The sequence below is a fragment of the Hermetia illucens genome, chromosome 2, assembly GCF_905115235.1.
Source record: "Hermetia illucens chromosome 2, iHerIll2.2.curated.20191125, whole genome shotgun sequence".
NCBI classification, from domain to species: Eukaryota; Metazoa; Arthropoda; class Insecta; order Diptera; family Stratiomyidae; genus Hermetia; species Hermetia illucens.
In genome coordinates this window covers 81,193,329-81,213,626 of record NC_051850.1, presented here as the reverse complement: position 1 = coordinate 81,213,626, position 20,298 = coordinate 81,193,329, and the positions used below count along the sequence as shown (strand labels likewise).

The 20,298-nt window shown below is 37.7% G+C and overlaps 1 protein-coding gene across 1 annotated transcript in view; it reads right to left on the bottom strand.

The window, feature by feature from the left end:
- LOC119648483 overlaps positions 1-20,298 on the bottom strand; it is a 90,558-nt gene that overhangs the window by 52,950 nt on the left and 17,310 nt on the right. Inside the window, exons 2-4 of the mRNA XM_038050245.1 lie at positions 14,010-14,354; positions 13,845-13,949; positions 13,272-13,375 (exon numbers count right to left, since the gene is read on the bottom strand). Of these exons, the coding sequence (XP_037906173.1) occupies positions 13,272-13,375; positions 13,845-13,949; positions 14,010-14,354 (554 nt within the window). The remainder of the gene's footprint in view (positions 1-13,271; positions 13,376-13,844; positions 13,950-14,009; positions 14,355-20,298) is intronic.

Here is a 20,298-nt window from a genome sequence, read left to right as displayed (position 1 = left end):
GAGTGCTCCACTGTCGCATTTTATGTATATCGAGCCGCCACCACTTTTAGGGCCGACAATTTCAACCACGTGAGAGATAAAAGCGCCTTTCATGGTGATCCACTGCTCAGCAGTATTTTCGGGCGGATTGTGTGATTTTTCTCTTCCCGTTTCCCACCACTGGATGATAATCAAATCGTGAAAACAGTCTGTACTAAATCGGAAAGCAACGTGCTGTTCGCTCTGTCTTTAAGTAGCGCAGCTGCGACACATAAGCGAAAGTTTACGACCATATGGTGATGGTCCATTTCGGAGGCGATATCAGCACCACATTTTTACACACATTCAGTTGACAGCCCTTCAAATTTATTTCTGATCTCAATATGGTCTGCCGGATTAAATGTCCGTTGACGGAGTGGTAAAACTTGAAGAAGTCAGCAAACTTTTCATTGACACTAATACGATCTTCAACATCATGCTTCCCAATCATGCATGTAAGCGAGACTTTTCAGAGCCTACCTTGGCACTTAGATCATCTATCTCCTCTGTACCTACTTTGGTAAATAGTACCGTATAATTGTGTTGTTTCATAGTCTAGATCGGAATCTCACATTCAAAGTCCTGTCTGGAATCGGCGTCCAGCTCAAAAGAACATGCTTTGTTGTAGCTGTCAGCATTAGCCCATTACCGACACAAAATTACTTTCCAGAGTCCCAGATCAAGCTTACTATATCCATTTGATATCGCCCGAATTCTTGCTCTAGTTGGAAAAAGCAATCATTCCTCCAAATCGTCGTTGAGTAGCGTGTACAGATTTCTGAAATTCCTATTTAAAACTTGCCGAGGGATTGAGACCATATTCAAAAATAATCGTTGGTGCGACAGTCCAATTGGATCAGGGCCTTGAAGTTTGTTACAACACTTCATTCAAGACCATAACAGTATAATACAGTACAATGTAGGAGCCAAGATGGTCAGCGTTGCGCTCCCCTGTGGTTATTACCCTAATTTGATGCAGGAACTCATTCACAGATGAGTTGTCTGGTATAGTTAAGTCACAATACAAATTCCTCTGCCACAGGAACAGCGGCCTGTCACTACGGAAGCTCGAATTCTTGAAGTTATATTCTTAGAATATGAGAAGACTTTGAGCAGTCTAGTACTCGCTTTTGGGGATTCTAACATGTATAGACGAGTAAAGTATGTCAGACAGCTTTTCCTGTTGGAAATATTCAAGGTGAATATTGGTCAATTCGGTGAATATTTCGCAAGGAAGAGGGTTAGGTTCTATAGTGGACCTCTTAAGCATGAATGGCTTGTTAGCAGGGTGAACCATTTGACGCATTAGTCAGAACTTTACCGACAGGGGCCGTACTCCTCTATGTCGAACTAAAGTGCGTCGGGTCGGCGAGGGCTTTTAAAGGAGATACGTTTTGCGAAAAGCTCAGGAGATCATGGAGAGAGTCAGATGTTTTCAAGCAAAGTAGTAGCGAATGAGTAGATGAACATAAGCCTTACGAAGCACCTTTCAGGAACTCAATGGCTTTTCGGCTATGTGGATTTCACTTTGCTCATTCCTCCTACTGTGAACGAGATAAGGGTTAATACCGCAAGGACGGGTGACGAATGTTCATGACCCCATGATAAAAGCTTTAAAACCTATAGTCACAGCATTTGGAGGATGGTAGATCTTGAATGATTTGAATCCACAAAAACGGGTTGGAAATTAAGTAAAAAAATTGGTTGCGCCATGCAAGCGCAATTTGCATGGGTAAATATGTTGAAATCTTCATTGGCAATCGCAACCTTCTAATGACATGCTAACCATTGAAAATCTGCAAACGCCGAAGGGAAAGCCTGTGGTATATATTTCCAATGCAGGTAGTTTCTAGCGAAAATAGCACACTTTGATGAAATAAACGAGTTTCTCTCTGAGCTCCTTGATTATTTTCCTCTTTTTATTGATGTTCGTGGTCTTCCTTATGTTATTTTTCTTGGCGGCGCTCGCGGTTGCTGCCCTCATGCATTCTTTTTGTTCTGGAATGATTGGTAAGGGTGGAGAATAAGCATTGATTCTCGAGGAGTTTCCTCTTCCTTTTACGTTCGCACATCAAAGCGTAAAAAAGGAACTTACTATTGGACAAAGAGGACTAAGAAAACCGGATCAAAGGGAAGTTGGAGAATTGATCATACAGAGGACCCAGAACCGATCCTCTACCACAAACAGGTCGACGGAGCTAAACGTCTCAAACACAATGCTTCCTCCCATCAAACCAAAAAATCATAAACCATGCAAGAAGATGAGAGAAATTGTTTTCTACGCGTCAGTTAAACAAATAGTTAGTGAAGGAGTTCCAGAATATGTAAAATTTGTTTGACACTAGATCGGCTCAAGAATTCAAGTGGGGCCTGACGGTTCTCGAATTGATTGGGGGAATCGAGGAAAGCAGTCTTAGGGTTCATACACAATTGCCTCGGCAAACTGCCAAACGTGATTGGGTGCCGGCGTTAGATTGTCGAACAATGCACATGCTAGTCACAAATGGAATGGACGCTTCCATTATATATAATCGCCATATTCAAAATGCTTACTGTCGAAAATGGGTTGTTTTGACTGTACTTTTTTTGACTTGTCTGCTTATGGGGCGATGGTTGAAAGGTAGAGAGTCAGCCTCCCAATCTCGTTGCTCTGGGTTCGAACCCCAGCCGGCATGGGTGTCTGTGCTCGTCTTGTGTTTGCCTCGCTACTGTGAGCTTACAAATTTCATCTGTGGTTGATCTATACTCCACCAAGCGGTGAAGAGGAAATACTATATTTACTAGCGATATACACGACAATGAAATTAAGCCGAGATTCCGAAAGCTGGGAGCATCAGGTATAAAGATTTTGTGTTTATCTTCTGCGATGAAGTCGAGCAAATCGGGTGTAATAGAGAGACAGGCAGATATTGAATCGATTTTAATAAGGTTTTGTTGTACACAAAACCTTGAAAATAGAAATGGATTAGTTTCGCACAGACCTGGATTTGTGTTGAGTTGCAAGAATTGAATAGTACTACTACACGAGAAGTACAGAAAATTAAATTTAAATGAATTTGGATAATCAAATATATGAATGAGTTTCATAATCGAAATTTTATTATTGAATAGAAATTGAATTAGAGGTTTGAATATATGTAGGATTATATATCGGAAATGCTTACCAAGAGTTTTGTGCCATCCTTATCCATCTCTAAATCTTCAAATATATGAAGTATTCTTATACTATAATTCTTCCCATTCTTGCTATTTCTGTCCCTATACACAGTCGCCGTACCATTTTCATTCCCAAAACTGCGGAAACCTGGTTTGGATATCGTTTTCAGCAACAAAAAATAGCAGGCTCAAAACCTGAAAGAACACATAAGATAAACCAAAAGGAACGTAGAAACACCTATTGAAGATCACCTGAAGGAAGCAGAGTTTGCGGAAAAAAGGGTATGACGGTCATCAGATCGAAGGTAGAAGAACATATTGTCGTAAATAACTATATCGTTTCCAGGGAGCACGTAAGGTTAGTGAACCATGCAAGAGATGGCAAAGAAGTTAGACATGGGCCAAAGGCTGGAAATTTATAGAACACCGAAAGACGAACTTTTGAACAGGAACTGAGGCAAGAGACACTTCTGACTTTTAAATTCATTAGGAGACGGGCCGGAACACAATTATAATATCCGTTCCATCGGCAAGACAAGTAATCAGGGGGAATGAGAGATTGAGGGTTTAATTACCCCCTTCCTCAATACCAAAGAAGGTAAATTATTAATAAATAGGACTATTCTGGATTTCTTTATCCATTCAAACCCAAGCACTGATGTAACGGCAAGTTGTCGCCGAAATATACATATTTGCAGACAATAAAAATATTGAGTAAAGGAGGAAACTGTTTTGGATTTGTTATTTTTAGTAATTGAACTTTACTAAAACGCTCTAAACTAAGGTTTCGTCAAATCCAGAGCAAAGTTAACTTCGCTCACATTTATTGTATGTTATGTGGAAATGTGCATTTTTGCTTTCATTTCTGTTAATTTTTTTAACTTTGAGTGTAAGCCCTAAACGAGGAGCCCATGGATAGAAAAGTGAGATGCATTTTCTCTCCAATTGGTCTGATCTGCCATCAAGTGGATGGCGGACTCAGGGCTGCCTCGATTCCAAAGAAGAAATATATTTAATATTTAATACGAGAAAGTTCGCAAAAATTCCCATTATTCAAAAATGTCAAGCTATGACGGCTTTACAGTTTCTTACCAGGGCAGAAGCAAATCGTCAGACGCCTCTGCCCTGGTAAGAAACCGTAAAGCCGTCATAGCTTGACATTTTTGAAAAGTTTGGGTGCAAGCCCTAAGCGAGGGTTCCGTGGACTAGGAAAGAGGGAGTAAGTTGCTCCCCATGTGGTCCGGTCCAGCATTAAGTTGATGCGGACTTAGGACCCCATCATTCTTAAAAAAATATTAATCCCACTATTGTTAAGAAAGCTGTAATTAGTTCCAAGTGTGCTTCTGAGTTTATCAACTGCATCTTTACGCGACGCAACATGAGAAGTCAACTGTATCAAGGATGTAAATGATCTGAATGAAATAGCATACAACTTAATTTAAAAAATATGAATAAATATGATAATATAATAAGAATTGTCAACCAAAACAACAAATGTTAGAAAGATTTAGATTCTGTTTTTGATTTGCTTTCAATTTTGTTTGCGTTAGTCCACTATCTTCCTCCATATAGTTATCCCTCTATTTTATTTTCACTTATATTCTCCTTCAGTTTCATTATGATTACGCTAAGGATGGTGTTGGCCGAATGATAACATTACAGCAGCGAGACAAACACGAGGAAGAACGCAAACAGCCATCAATTGCGACAGTTTAAAAACGCATTTATCGTACCGGTATAGGTACTGTAAAATTCAACAAGTCGGGAAACCGGAAGCTGGGCGCTTCAGGTATGAAATGTTTTGTTTGCTTCTTCGATGAGTATATTTGAGTGTAGAACTATCCCATTTTTACGTAGCCCGTTATGTATATGCATTTAGTATGTCAGATTTCGGGTTATACATTTAGACGGTAAAGACAACTTTGAACTACTGTAACTTTGTTACTAATAGTATGATTTTGATTAAACTTGGGGATAATATGCAAAGGAAATATACTATTATTAACTTAATTAACCAGATATCGATATGCAGAGTATTTTGAGGCATGAGCACTGTATAGAGGCAGCTTCATGAATTTTTCCGCATTTTGGGTAGTTTCCAAGAGTGGGTTCGTTAAAGAAATCATCAGTTTCCACCCCTCCCACTCCTTGCTTTTCTAACAAATCTCAAAACTAAGACCGGCTTCGAAAAGTACTAATCAAGATCTTTCATTTGATACCCCACATGACTATATTCGGTGAAAAATTTTTTACATCCCCCTTTTACATGTATGGGAGCCCTCCTAAATCTCAATGTAGAAGGATTGCACTCACTGCACGTCTGGGCTTCACAGTTTCCACCTTCACACCAAATTTCGTGTCAATCGGTATAGCCGTCTCTCAGACAGGCAGTTCGGATTCCGAAAGGCAAGATCTACTCTCAATGCCATTAGCACGGTGACGGAAATTGCGGAAAAAGCAATGGACGCCAATAAATCTTGCGCGGTAGTTACTCTCGACGTGAAGAATGCCTTTAACACGGCAAAGTGGAGCAAAATAATTGCAGCTTTATCCAAACTGGGCGCTCCTAAATACCTGGTGCACATGGTCATGGAATTTCTCCGGGAGAGAATATTGTGTTACGATGGACCTAAGACGCATAAAACAACCCGCGGGGTTCCACACGGATTAGTCCCCGGTCCTCTCCTGTGGATAATAAAGTATAACGGAATTTTAAAATTGCAACTGCCCAAAGGAGTCACAATCATTGGCTTCGCAGACGACATCGGAGTGACTATCGTGGCACAAGATATTGATGAGATCGAGGTACTCACAAACGAGGCAATTTTTGAAATCAGGTCTTGACTAGAGGAAGCTGGTCCGACGCTTACCGAGCATAAAACCGATTGAGGGCATTGCGAACGTCATGCGCTTGCCGTACAACATCGGACGAAGCCGTCTGTGTGATAGCAAGCAGGGTCCCCATCGACATCTTGGCGAACGAGGGTCGACGCCTCTATAACCCATCATATGCGATTGGTGAGTCCTATACCTATCGTCGGCAACTAGCACGAAGTGAATCTATTTTGGAATGACAAAAAAGGTGGGATGATCCTAACGGACGCTAGACACACAGGATTATTCCAGATGTCTTAAAATGGATCAAACGATGGCACGGTGAGGTTAATTACCACCTAACTCAATTCCTAACCAGACACGGACGGTACCGTGCATACCTTTATCGCTTCGGGCATAACGACTCCCCATATTGCCCGACATGCGTGATGATTTCTGAGGATGGAGGGCGGTGGAGAAATTAATGAAGGCGATCCACAATCTGCTGAGGAAAGAGGAGCTTCGGAGGAAAGTTGCAAATAACGACACGAGGCGCAGTTCGTAACTGATCCTGTCCCACGACGTAATACCGAAATGGCAGTCCCGCGGGATATGCGAAGGAGAAGGAGGTGGTTTCAGTGAGTAAAAGTCTCACATAACTGCATGGCGGGAGCCAGCGGTAGGTTTTGAACCTTTCCACCTTTCAACACATAAAAAAAAAGACAGGCAGACAGACAGACATTGAACATTGGTTTTGCAAACAAAACCTTAAAAATGCATGAAATTATTTGGTAATAGGAAAAGCTTGTACAAAAGATACATACATAGCATGTCATTGCAGTTTTAGATACTTGTACAGAAGTCAGTTGCATTTACAAGAGTCGCTGATTTTTAGGAAAGTTGCTTTTACCACTCAAATTGCTACAAATGTTCGTCAATAATTAAGAAAATTGAAATGATAATTGAGGTGCTTCTTCAACTTCAATTTTTAATTTAAGTTTGAAAGATTTTGAGTCTTTTAGAACATAATACAATACGGAATACAAGGGAAAATTTGACACATATTCGTAAGGGTAGGAAATAAGGCATCTGAGAAAGTTTTTAAAGGATTACGTTACACTACCAAAACATTAATTTCATTATTTTACAATTGCCACGTTATTGTTCAATTTATCCAAATATTGTTCATTATATGATGAACAAATCCAATCACAAAGTAGTAATTCTACAATTTTTATAGGAAATATTTGAAAATGGGGTGAAGGCGCAAACAAATTACATCTTAATCGCCTAATTCAGTTTCATTCGCCTTTACCTTTCCTAAATGGGAATACGATATTGACAAGCTGTGAGCGAGTTCTTTCCACTTTTCCGAGCATCTGTTTAACATTCACAAATCAATAAATACCAGTCGTTACCGCGTAAAGCTTATTCAATTTTATTGAGTACATAAAATACAAAAATCCCACTTGGAGTTTCCGTCAACCGAGAAAAATCGGAGTCGGAAAAACTTCCCCATTCACTTTTACTCTGCATAACCAAGCGCAAAGCGAAAGTCATACAATCTCGATTTGATTTGTAATCCGCCTGCAGTTGACATTTCTACTTTGATGTAGTTTTAGGGGGTGAATTCGATTCAATCCCATAAAAAACATATTTTCCGATTAAATCATTTGAAAGGGGAAATTGTTGTGAAAGAACCCACTTTCTTAAGGATTCCGGTAGGCATTTTCGAGTTTTGAAGAAATTTTCTCTAAAGAGGTCAAATCTATATCTGTAAGAAGAAGAGTGGTAGAATATTGTTTTAATTTTGAAAATAATATTTACCACTTACAAAAGAGGAGTATTCAACAATTCATTTCGGCTTCTCTATTAGCTTCCCTTCAGCGAATGTGCAATCAATATAAAAGACATCGCTTTCTCAGTGTTTCCTCTAAATCATCCCTAATTCTCTTTTGTTCATTGTTGGTAACTAAACTACTTAAATTTTCAATCCTTATTTACTAAGTCAAAACGAAATCATTGTCGTAGTGCAATTGTGGTTAAATGGTCCTCTGAGGCAAATTCGGCTGACACCCTATTCTTTTATCTGTGGTATCATAAACAGTCGACTATTTTTGTCCTGAAGGGACTTAAGGAGCAAGCAGAGGACCAGGATCCCTCTTGAATCCTTTGTCGAAAGGGCAAAGTGATTTTGCAATATGTTCTCTTAAATGTTCCGAGCCGATGAGGGGAGAATATGAAGGGACCGTTATATCACCGACGAGAAGTTTAGTGTTTACTGCTTTAGGGTGGTCCCTGCAACCGTCTGCCTGTTCGACATATAGTCTTCGCTCGCAAGGAAAAAGTTGTGGGAGTGGAGTAATCAATTTATCCAGTAAGATATTATTTAACTTGGAGGAATGAATTGGTGGTGCCATCAAAAACATATGTTACGACGTACTAAAGATTATATCGAATTTGTTTTTAGGGGGAAATAAACGATTCGAATTTATTATCAATTAAGGTGGAAGTTTCTCTTTATTGGTGGAAAGTTGATCAGACCGTTTAGTTTGAATTTTTGTTTGAAGATAACACGGAAATGATATGGCCAATGGTATTGTCCTCCTATTGTGAACAAGGCAATATTATATTAAATAATCGATAACGTGGTAAAAGTTTTACTTAGGTTCATTAGCGTTTTTGCAAAATAGCAGAAAACAGAGTCTAAGAGCATTGTAGTTGGATAGTGAAAGGCAAGCATACTGTAGGCAGAGGACTTTAAGGAAGAGCTCAGTGAGAGCTCAGGACGTCCAAGAGCTGATGCGTAACGAGGAGATGCCCCTAATTGTTCTGTAAGCTGCATAGCTGTGAACATGGCTGGAAGGTCCGAACTTCCCAGAAGACGATGTGCTAGTATGCTGTATGGCAAGTGCTTTGTCATTACGGACGGAAATCTCACTACTAACAGAGAATTTCATGTTCTGAATGGATTACAGCAAGGGACAAGTGACTGCGCCTACACTTTTTGCGTTATTTACCGGCGAATTACTAAACTCTTTCGATTTTAATAAATCTTCTAAAAGGTCGTTGGTTGCTTTTGCTGACGATCTGATAGTCTACACGACACACAAGAAGGTAACTGAGACGCAAGTTGAACTTCAGAAGATGTTCAATGATATTAAGTTTTTCACGAACAGTTGGCGGATGAAAATCAATGAGCAAAAGTGTGAAACGATTCTGTTTCGAAATTCCTTGGCGTATACCAGTAGGAACTTGAACAGGAATTGGAGAGATTTCCACATTGTCGCGAACGAGGATAGTTCTGAGCGCATTCCTAATAAGAAGTGCGTTAGATACCTGGGTGTACGTCTTGACGAGTGTCTCCAATTTACCGAGCACATTAAAGTCGCGCTAGAAAGCGCTCGCAGAGCATTCATGTCGCTTCGAAGACTCTTTTATGCTCCACATCTTAGCCGGAAGGTTAAGATTATTTACTATCTTACTTTGGTTAGACCGGTGCTCACCTACGGGTGTGCTATCTGGTTTAATTTGAGTGCTAGCCAAATGGAGAAAATAAGGATCTTTGAAAGGAAATGTCTGCGTGCTTGCACGGGGCTTAATAGGACTGCTTCGTCAAACCATGAGCACTATGTAACTAATGAAGTGATATATGCAGCTGCTGCTGTGCCATCTTTCCAATCTATATACTATTGTTACCTATTTCTTAAAAATAAAAATGATTTTAAAAACAAAACAAAAACGAGGAAATGCCCCTAATTGTTCTGTAAGCTGCATAGTTGTGAACATGGCTGGAAGGTCCAAACTTCCCAGAAGACGACGACAGCTTCAATCTAAATTCAAGTACGCCTCTTATTACAATAGAAAGACGTAATTTGTATTATAAAAAAACCGCTATTAGTTCTCTAATACTAGTGTGGTACATCTTAATATTTTCTTATATGGATGTGCATAGCGTGTTCCATAAGATCTAACATTGTGGCCACCGCATTTTGCTGGAATGAAGGGATTTTCAGCACTACATTGAAGAACAGTTTTTAAGGTTTCGTTTGTAAAACATCATTTATCATGGTTTTCAATCGTGAAACACTCTTAGTAAATGAAATAATAACAAACGGGCTTCACGTCTTCCAGGGTTTTCCTTGCAATTTTTTTTTATGTAATATTTCTACTTTTTGAAAAATCCTGAAAGAAGGGGTTATATTGTATCGAACCATTTTACCCGTCACTGAGAAGGCTTCCGACGGCATTAGCAGAGAGTAATGGAGTGTTCTCCAAAAAAAAAAAGGATTCTAGAAAAACTAATAGCTATGCAATTACGATCTTAAAGACCATTTTCATCGCTAGGCGAATATTTTTTATTTTCCAAATAAAGGTAGTTTGTTAACAACTTGTTCCCTTCTCCAGTAAAATATGTCTGTGAATTTCGGGAACATACTATTACCAAAATAATGCTATATTGCCAAGCAAATAATGTTCGGCTCACGACGGAAATCGTGTTTACAATTGTACTTACTTTCGCTAGAAGTACCAAAAATACAGACCAATGGGCCATTGTCGGGTTATGAACCTTAGTTATACAACTATGGATTGGACAACAGTGGAGTTCAAGTCTGTTGGAGAGATTTGGTGGGAGACACAGCATCGAAAAATGATTGCGATGGCGACTGGGCATAGTTGATGTCATAGATAGAACTTGATATCTTCGTATCGAAGTAAAAAGGCTAATATATAGTACTGAGACCCAATATATGCATGTACACATAACGGGAGTAATTTTTGTTAGCTGCAAATTATTATTATTTAAAATAATTCATTTATTGAGCAGTGTCGACACTATCAATTACTTTGCATGTATGATTCTGCATTGCATTAAGGATTACTAAAGAAGATTTCCATATTTGATTGGGTTATATTAACAAACGAATTTTGAAACTTGGAACCAGAGATTTTGATTAACCGAGCTTCATGAGTCACTAAAGACGTAAAGCGTTCTAGGGAGGGGCACAGGGATATTTGACCCTTTTTGTTATTTTATACGTTCTAATTAATTATAAAATAGATTCATAGCATAGGATACAATATAAAAAGTTTTGTGGAAATCCCAATATTATTAACATTGTTATAGTATAACAAAATCGCTGTTGCTGTGTGATGTTAGCACGTAAATAGTATAAAATACACTATGCCAAAGTTCATATATGAGATGAGAGTATTTTTGCTAGCTACAAACTAATGGACAATCACTCTAGAACACCGCACAAGTGACGATGGTATATCAAGTAAAATCATAACTAAAAATTACATGTACGCATTGCCTAACGAAATTAAATTACAAATTACTGAAACTGTTTCAGTGTGTGATTAGCTGAAGGTTGACTTAATATTCGCAGCATTGGCTGTTTTATCATGGAGGCCGCTGAAAGCAGAAACGCAAATTGATCACTGAGGTTAAGCATTGCCGGGAATGGTAATATTTCCGTGAGGTACCGTACGAGAACTTTAACTTTTTTCTTTTTAAGCTTTTTCTAAAACAAAACCTTATTAAAATTGGTTCATTGCCTATCTATCTGTCTATCAGTCAACCTGTATGTCTGCTTTTATGTCCGTCTGTCTGTCTGTCGCATTATTTTCAGAAACGGTTGCACCCGTCGAAACTTTGTGTGAACGCCTACACACGCGGAGAGTAACATCATTCTACAAGTTTTATACGTCTATACATGCAAGAAAGCGATTGTAACTTTTTTTTTCACCGAAGCCGTTAGTTTTGAAACTAGTTTTAAAGGGGAGGGAGAGTGCGAGGCTGGTCGTTTTCAGAAGCTACCAAACCGAAAAATATGAAAAAAATCACGAAGCGGAACCTTTATGGTGCCCAGCGCTCAAAATACACTTCATAGCAATACATCTTCAAATGAAGTTAATAGTAGTATATTACTAGTGCAAACCCCGTTGAATTCATTCCAGGAAATTAGAATTGTGTGATAATACATATAGGCTTTGACATAGAGCATGATATTACCAAAATTGGCGAAAATTTCGCTATTACTCACAAGTTTATAGTAACTCGAAGTTGTCTCTTGTGTTTAACTGCAACCCAAGCCACTCAATATCAATATAATATTGACATGCTTATTGCGCTACATGCAAATCGAACAATTCTACACCCATATGTTCCTACAGAAGGATACAGGAAACCTTGCATATATGAGGCGACAAGTCTTGTTTATGAGTTAATTAGAAAATTGATTAAAAAAGTTTTCCTTGCTTTTCTAGTTAATTGCAAATCAGATGTTGAACTTTCGTCGTGAATGCTGTTAATATGTGGGCTCTCCAAGATAGAGCACTATCTAAAACAGCACTATCTAAAACAGCACTATCAATTTTTTGACTGTGTCAAACTCTCTCATATAAGAAGAGCACAAAACCTTTCATTATCTTATTGTAAGTAAAATTTCATTCTTTTGAAAAGATGTGTAAATTATTAGTCAGTTGCTGAAATTGCAAGGGAATACAACTTCAACAGAATTCGATTTATTCTGATTCCGACTGCACGTTTCAATTAGATTTAGGCAACCCAAGAGCGACTCAGGCAAGCATTAACAAGTAGGTTAAGCGTTGCGCCAGCAATATTGAATAAATTGTTATTAACTGCTTCCGAAATGCACCATAGATGCCGTCAATTATTTTTTTTCTGTATATCCACTTCAAATGCATTTCCCATAGCCATAAAGCGCAGGACAGTAGTGCAACAAATCAAACGAATGCAATAATTCACGAGAGTATATAAACTTTACCCTGTTACCAGTATATGTCACGTGGAACGACGGATATCACGTGAGTCGCTCTTAAGAACTCCTTATCTGGAATTGTTCTACATGCTCGTTCCATTCTCTGGGAAGCAAAGGCGAAGGATAAAAGGAGTCTGCGCACATAAGACGTTGGGTGGTAACGAGTTCCGAATGAAATCCTAACGACAGCAGGATTTTAGCGCACCATCGGAGGAAAAAACCCACACAGCCATATACTTTATTGAGAAAATCATTAGGTAGAGGCGGAGTTTTATTGTTGAAGGACGTCTGCAGAGGATTTCTGCGCAACCATAGCGAGGACAAGTCGGAGGAGAGGGCCATGCTCCTTGTTATATCATTCAGGACTTTTCATGGCATCTTTATTGTCAGAAAAACACTTATTTTTATGGTGGATAAATTAAGTGGCATTTGCTATTTATGACTATGGCATACTTAGGTTGAAGTTTATCGACATCCATACTATTTTCAACTTACCTGTGAATCCTTGAGGCCCAGTCGTTCCGCTAACTTTTTTCTGTCAGGCTTGCTGATATATTTCTGCATTTGAAACCGCTTTTCCAAGCCTTTGCGTTGTGAATCTGATAAAAAGGGGAATGTATTAGCATTTTCGTTATACATACATTTTATCACATTTCCTGGAAGATAAATATATTATGCCGTTATAATAGGCATTTTCGCTGGGTTTTCAGTATATTTCAGGTATTTGCTAAATGTTATTTTCCTTGTTGTTGAATTGTCTACTGAAGTTAGGACAGCACAAGTTCTTTTCAGAAATGTAATATGAACATATGCACATTCAAAACAAATGTGTATAAATATGAAATGGGGTATGTGCATTCAAAATTATGACTGAAAAATTTACTTGAATAGATATTATCGTTTGGGTTTTAATTATAACTGCAAGCAGCAGATTTAGCATTCCAGAAGTTAAAAGTTGTAGTTATTAGCTGGACTATCGGTTATTTTAGTTTTATCTGTATTGCAAGTAATACTGAATAGTTTTTTTAGGGAAATAGAATGTAATTACATATGCAATATGGTACTCACCTGAAAATACAGCTCTTCGCATCATCCCCCGCCGCGGCTTGCCCCTAGACGAGTGCGCCCACGGAAATCCTTGACCCGGTGGCAGCGGGAATACTTGAGGTGGGCCTACTACAAATACTACTCGTTATGATTTTGCGGTTGCACAGAACAATTTTTTACAATCACCTCCAATATATGGGTTCCTGCAGTGCGCCAGTAACGAATGTAGGTGCGGGTGGTTCAAGGTGTGATGGAGAAACGGCGTTGGTCGGCTGGGCAAAGGCTTGGCTATCACCTGTTTCTCCCGGCATTGCAATCTCTCGTCTGCCACCTCGCCTTGACTATTGCTATTGTTGTTGTTGTGAAGACCATTTGAATGATTGTCACTATCACTAATTGTGCTGCCAGGTGACGACGTGGTCTGCGGCTGACAAATATTACCATTGGCGAAGAACGCAGCATGGTTCATTTGCGAGTGATGAAGAAAATTATGTTGTAAATAAGGCCAGATATGTTGGGGTTGTATAGTTTCTGAAAAGAGGAATTTCTTATGCAACCACATCCTGATTGATTACAAAATCAAACAAAATATGCTGGAATTGATAAACTGCATGAAAAATATTGGAGCAACTTTAGACGAATACCCAACAAAATATAACTTATAGGATGACGGAAAGCATGGTTAAAATTTGTAGCAATTGTCTCATTGTTGACAAACCTTTATAGGAAATTTTCCCATAAAATCTCTTGCCGTATATATCAAAGAACCTACTGCTTCATGGGAGTGAAAAGCATTAATAAAACGTAAGCCCATTTATCGACAATGTGGCTCAACCCACTAATAATAATAATCGCAGCTAGTAAAAAATGGCCCTCCTACTTGCAAAAACGCATTGATCTACCCAGTTCCCTCCGGGGAATAAAACAATATAAAGGATACAATTCTCCGTTAGCTATGTTGGCATGACGTTAATACAGTAACCAGTCAATAGGCATTGCCACAACAATAATTTATAGATGATTAGGAGGTGATGTTTTTACAGCCTTCACTCATCCTTTTTATTCATTTCACATATCCACAATGATAAATCCTGTAACATTCTTGTTAATGTTACCATGCGGTCTTCATGTATGTATGCATGTACATTTGTTCCATAATATACATTTTCAATGGTAGCTATTATGCCCGTGTTTATGTTTAGTGTTTGGAAGATTTGGACCGTGTTTTTCTTAGAGATTTAGTTCGTTTTTAGGGAGTGTGTTCAATGAGGTCCTGAGTAAGGTTTTGGTTGGGTTTCTAAGGACTGGATTTATTTCATGGGCTCTGAAAAGGGAACCTGTTTTGATAGCGCATATATTTCATATGATGTGTTTTGATTACAATTAGTTTTTTAGGGCATAGCAGATTTAATCGTTATAACGTTGCGAAAATAATTTATTAAGAGCTATCTTGCAGTGCTAAGTAGTATTAAGTAAGTATTTGCGATATTTTTATGTAGAAACTTTGGGAATATAGTCTTTGATATACACGTAATCAGAGCAACCTTTTATTTATTAATATTGCAAAAGATTGCACCACATTTCTATTTTTTCCCCGTTCTCTTCCTTCAGCCTTTATACCATGCTACCTCCCGCAGTGATATACTCGATTTAGACGGAGTTGAGAGGTTCTTATATCACTTCTACCATGTCACGATTGCCCTTTACGTCATTCCCGTGATTATGGACGAAATGTATTTTCTTCTAGACTTTAAAAATTTCAGAAATATTATTTATAGTTTTATTTGAGTAAATATTTATTATAAGGCCTAGGATTTATTTTTTAAACATTAGACAAGAGACTCAGCTTTCCCCACTTTGTGGTTAGAAAAATCGTCCGATCAACAAGAAAGACGTAGTTTTTCAAAAAATAAGTTTTTGAACTGAAATGGAAATTTAACGCTGCCACTGTTCTGCAAGAATGTCACTATGAATTTTTGAGAATAAGACTGTTTACACTTACGGTTTATATCTTATTTGATACATATTATGTGAACTTCCCCTTCCTCCGTTCAACTAAATACACAATGACATCGCTTACTGCATACGTGACATTTCACAAGTTATAAATTTCCCCCGAAATCTCATTCTAGAGTCGATTGTGATCGAGAAACTTCATTGAGGTTTAACATTTGCAGCCCATCTTGGAAATGGAAATTTGCCACAGTACAGGGACAGATTTACCTCGATCATCGCAATGAAGCGCGAATTCACCGTTCTGAATGATGGTCGAATGACTTTGCTAAAAGTGCGAAAATTGAAGTCAAGGCTTTACATCCGTTTTTTGAAGAAATCGAAAATTTATGGGCTATGTATAGCAGATTAAAGGTGAGTTAAGATTTTATGCAATAGTTAATAATTCAAATTTTTAAATGAGTTTTTCTCGAAAGTGCATGTTGAAAATCGGATGCAATCATAATAAAAAAACCTATTCAACGAAATTCTTTGAAATTTTCACCACTTAGAATATATTTCTGTAGTACATAAACGATGAGTGGATAAGTTGCTGCGCACTATAATGGGCAATTATTGCCGAAGATATCGGTCTGAAAAATTTTTAACGTATGCTCAAGATTTATAAGGTGGGAAATTCACATTTATATGTTTATTCAGTTCTCTAAAAAAAGTTGTAAGGAAAGCCGAAAAAAACGGCCTCACGGGATGACCTCTTAAGGGAATGCAATTTTTTTCCCGAACATTAGCATGTGCAGTATCAGCTGGAATGTCTCAACAAGTACTTTTCTAATCAGATCTTACTTCTGATATTGGGTGTAAAGGGGGGAGTGCAGGGGTCCGAAGAGGGCCAAAATTTCAAGTACCCACTCGAAGAAAGTTATGATAGTCCGTATGGCAGTCTAGGCTATGGGCGATATCCGCTCAAATAAAGTTAATAATAGTATATTATTCATCCCAGATCCGCACAATTACATATAGGTTTTAACATGGGGAATTATACTGGGAAATTTGATGGAAATCCTGCTATTACTAACAGAGTTGCAGTTGATAAAAATTGTCTTTTTCGCATCAAATTACTACTCCCTAAGTGATAAAGTGTCTGTACCACTTCGAATAGGATATTGGGTATATTTAGCTATGAATATTCACAAATATTCTTACATAGAAAATCAACAAAATCCTTCATACCCCAAACTTGTTATTGTTTGTATAAAATAATTTCGTTCGGTCAGTTATGTTGTAGATCTCTAAGACTCTAAGATTGTAAAATAGCGTGACGAACGAAAGTGGGATATCGTTTTGCATGCAGGATTGACAAAAGTGCCTATTGGGCGATTTTTGACCGTTGTATCATTTCACGTGCGTCCCTTGAAATTACTATAAGGAAGAAGTGACGTACAATTATTGCAGTACTCTTTCTATATTATTATTATTTTACTTTCTATTATTTATCATTCTATTTTTAAAAGTTAATTGCAAAGGAACTTTGTATGTGCATGCCCTGCCCTATAAGCACATTTTTTGTAGTAAACGCTCATGCGACCTTGAGACAGTTTACCCTCGACATTACAGAAGTCTCAAAAACGACCTTATATGAAAACTTTGGCCATCTTTGTCGACTCAAATCAAGAAAATGAATTATGTTTTTAATTGGTGTGATGATCGCTATGTATCCGGGAAACAAACTTTCTTATTTTGAAATCTGTTGAAATTACACAATGACAGAAGTTTTACCAAAATGTTGAAAAAGGCATCTTTTGAGAAATCAAAAACTTGATTGGAGGCATTCATGATTTATTCAGTGTATTTGGACAGCACACCTTTTCTTCTTTGTTTCGAAAGTTGTTTATGGTTTGTCAACAACTGGAGGGTAAATCCTTCTGGGAAAGGATTTATATACATCTGAAAAACTACCTATACGGAGGAAGCTTCTATACGCCACTAAAGCGCTGGCTGTATTTCAGGTTCCACATACTTGCAAAGGATAATACTCTTTCTTTCATTCATTCATCCTTTATATGGCGTACAGAAGTTCAATTTGAACATCGAGGTTAGAAATATACAAAAGGAAAGAAATGATTTGTTGAAATTAGGAAAGTAGGCAACCCCGTTAATAGCTTGTTGAGTTTAGTTAGTTAGTTTTTATTTAGAACCCCTGATTCTAGCTGTTAAAGTTTTCAGCTATAAATAACATAAAAAACCCAAAGACCTATTAGCACATTCTTCGATATTCCTTTGAAATTAAGTTGAGTAGAAAAATGAAATCAGTTAGTGGTGCTTGCACAAGTTCTCCAATATATATTCTAAACCTGCTATAATGAAAGCTTCCGGAAGGGAAACGCCAATTAGGCAAACTGGTCGGAAGCTTTACTCTACAAGTTTCTGCTACCTAAATAAAATAATTGTTGATGCGAAGAACTTCAGCCGGAACTAAAGTCAAACGAGAGGAGTCCACTTTCATCACGAAATGGCTCCCCCAAGTACAGTTTTCAAAAGAAGTTATGTAAATCGTGATGGTGAGTTATGTGACTTCAGCATTATCCGATAAGTAAAACAAATCGGAATACTGGAAGCTGGACGTAGTTGTATTACCCGCAAACTTTATAAACGTCCGAGTAATTTATACTTATATACAAATATCTCAAAATAACCAAGCAAGGTAAACTAAATGCTCACACATGCCTTGAAGAAAACTCAATTCTCGTGGAATACAAAACTTTGACCTTCTAAAACTTTGTTAATGATAACTGGATTGACTTAAAATTTTTCATAATTGGGTCTTATATTATCACTTAAACTGATGCTAAATTTGCCAAGAAGTTCAGCCAGTAGTCAAAAGTTCCAAAAAGATATTTTGGTAATTGACTTCTGAATTTGACTAAGAAAATCTTTGACCGTCATTATTCGCTGATCAAGATGAAAGTGTTTTATTTTGGTTGATCTTGCCAACATTTATGCATAGCACTCCTTTTCAAAAATAAAATGAACTCAGGGTAATTTCAAAATTCAAGCGGTGCGCATAAAATAAATTTGCTCATTATTGGGAAAGCCAATTTGGGTACCACATTCCTATATCTGTTAAAAAGAAAATTGCTATTCCATTTTGGGGACCTCGTTATATTTCGCACTGGTCACTGTATACTTCGGCGTTCATAGTTGCAACCATCCCACTAAATTTCGTGTTAATTGGCATAACCGTTTCTGAGGAAAGTGCGTGTAACAAATAGACTGACGGGCGGACGGATGTTTTTAAGGGACGCTTTTAATTTAGTCTCAAATCAAACGAAAACTCGCAGGTACTTTTGGCCTAAGTGTTGCACTTAAAGCACAATTTAGTGAGAATTTTTAGATTTAGATAACCGGGCCATCGATTACATTATCATCCTTTAAAGTTATTCCGCTTATAATATCATTTGTTTGTGTTCATTGCACCACTTTCATAATATACATATAAACATGGGTATAATATGAATGAATATACAAAAAGTGCCACATTCGGTCAAAATCTTTCAAATTGCTTTTTCCAAAAGTTATTGCACAGTATTGGAAATCTCCTTAAATCTTTACCCTAAAATACGTGTCATAGGTGTACATATGTACCTAAACATACAATTATATGTACGAAACAGTAAGAACAAAGAGTTAAGCTAACGTGAGAGATATGCACACATGATACTCATTATCCCTTGTCGGTACGGTTGAGAGGAATGGCTCTACACATTTTCTGACGGAGGTAACGATCCATGACAGGAACTTCCATGCAAGTAACTCCTTAGGGGTGGGGGCGTATTTATTTATCTTGTGAGATAATTATTTCAGAGGCTTTTATGTGGCACACCTAAAGCGCCATTTGGGATAAGTTTGTGTGAAAACAAAGCCATGTTTAACTCGATTAGACGAGCCGTAATAAGTTGTCAGACGCCTCATGTCAAGCTTGAGGGTGTATTTCAGTTCAGGTTTGAAAATTAGAGGGTAAATTTGTGTAATTGATTATAAAGTCATATCCGTGTGCTTTCGCGAATATGGGTATGTTTATAGGAGAACGAGGTGCTATGTACGAGTATAATTGAACTTTTAATCGTGAACGGTATATAAAATGAAAGGAAATATGCTTTCCAGTTTTAAGTCAGTCATCAAGAAAAGGAACTATGAATCCAAATATACATATACTCGTAGTATTAACTATCGCCAGCTTTCCCGTTGAATTTTAAGGGAAAGTGACGGTTTATAATGAATACCGCTGAAAATATGTTTTTAATAATATGAAAGTCGATGTATATATAACGCACCGCGTCAAGTCCGAATTTTCAGTATATTTCTCTTAATTTTTCTATCGTTCTTTTTCAAAAGAACTAGATCTTGCTCTTATGCTTGATACATGTATGTTATACATAGCGGAGCCATATGATGGAAAAGGAAAACGCTATATAATGTACGTATTGTAGATTAAGGATAGCTGAGTGGTTAGAGCACAAGGCTG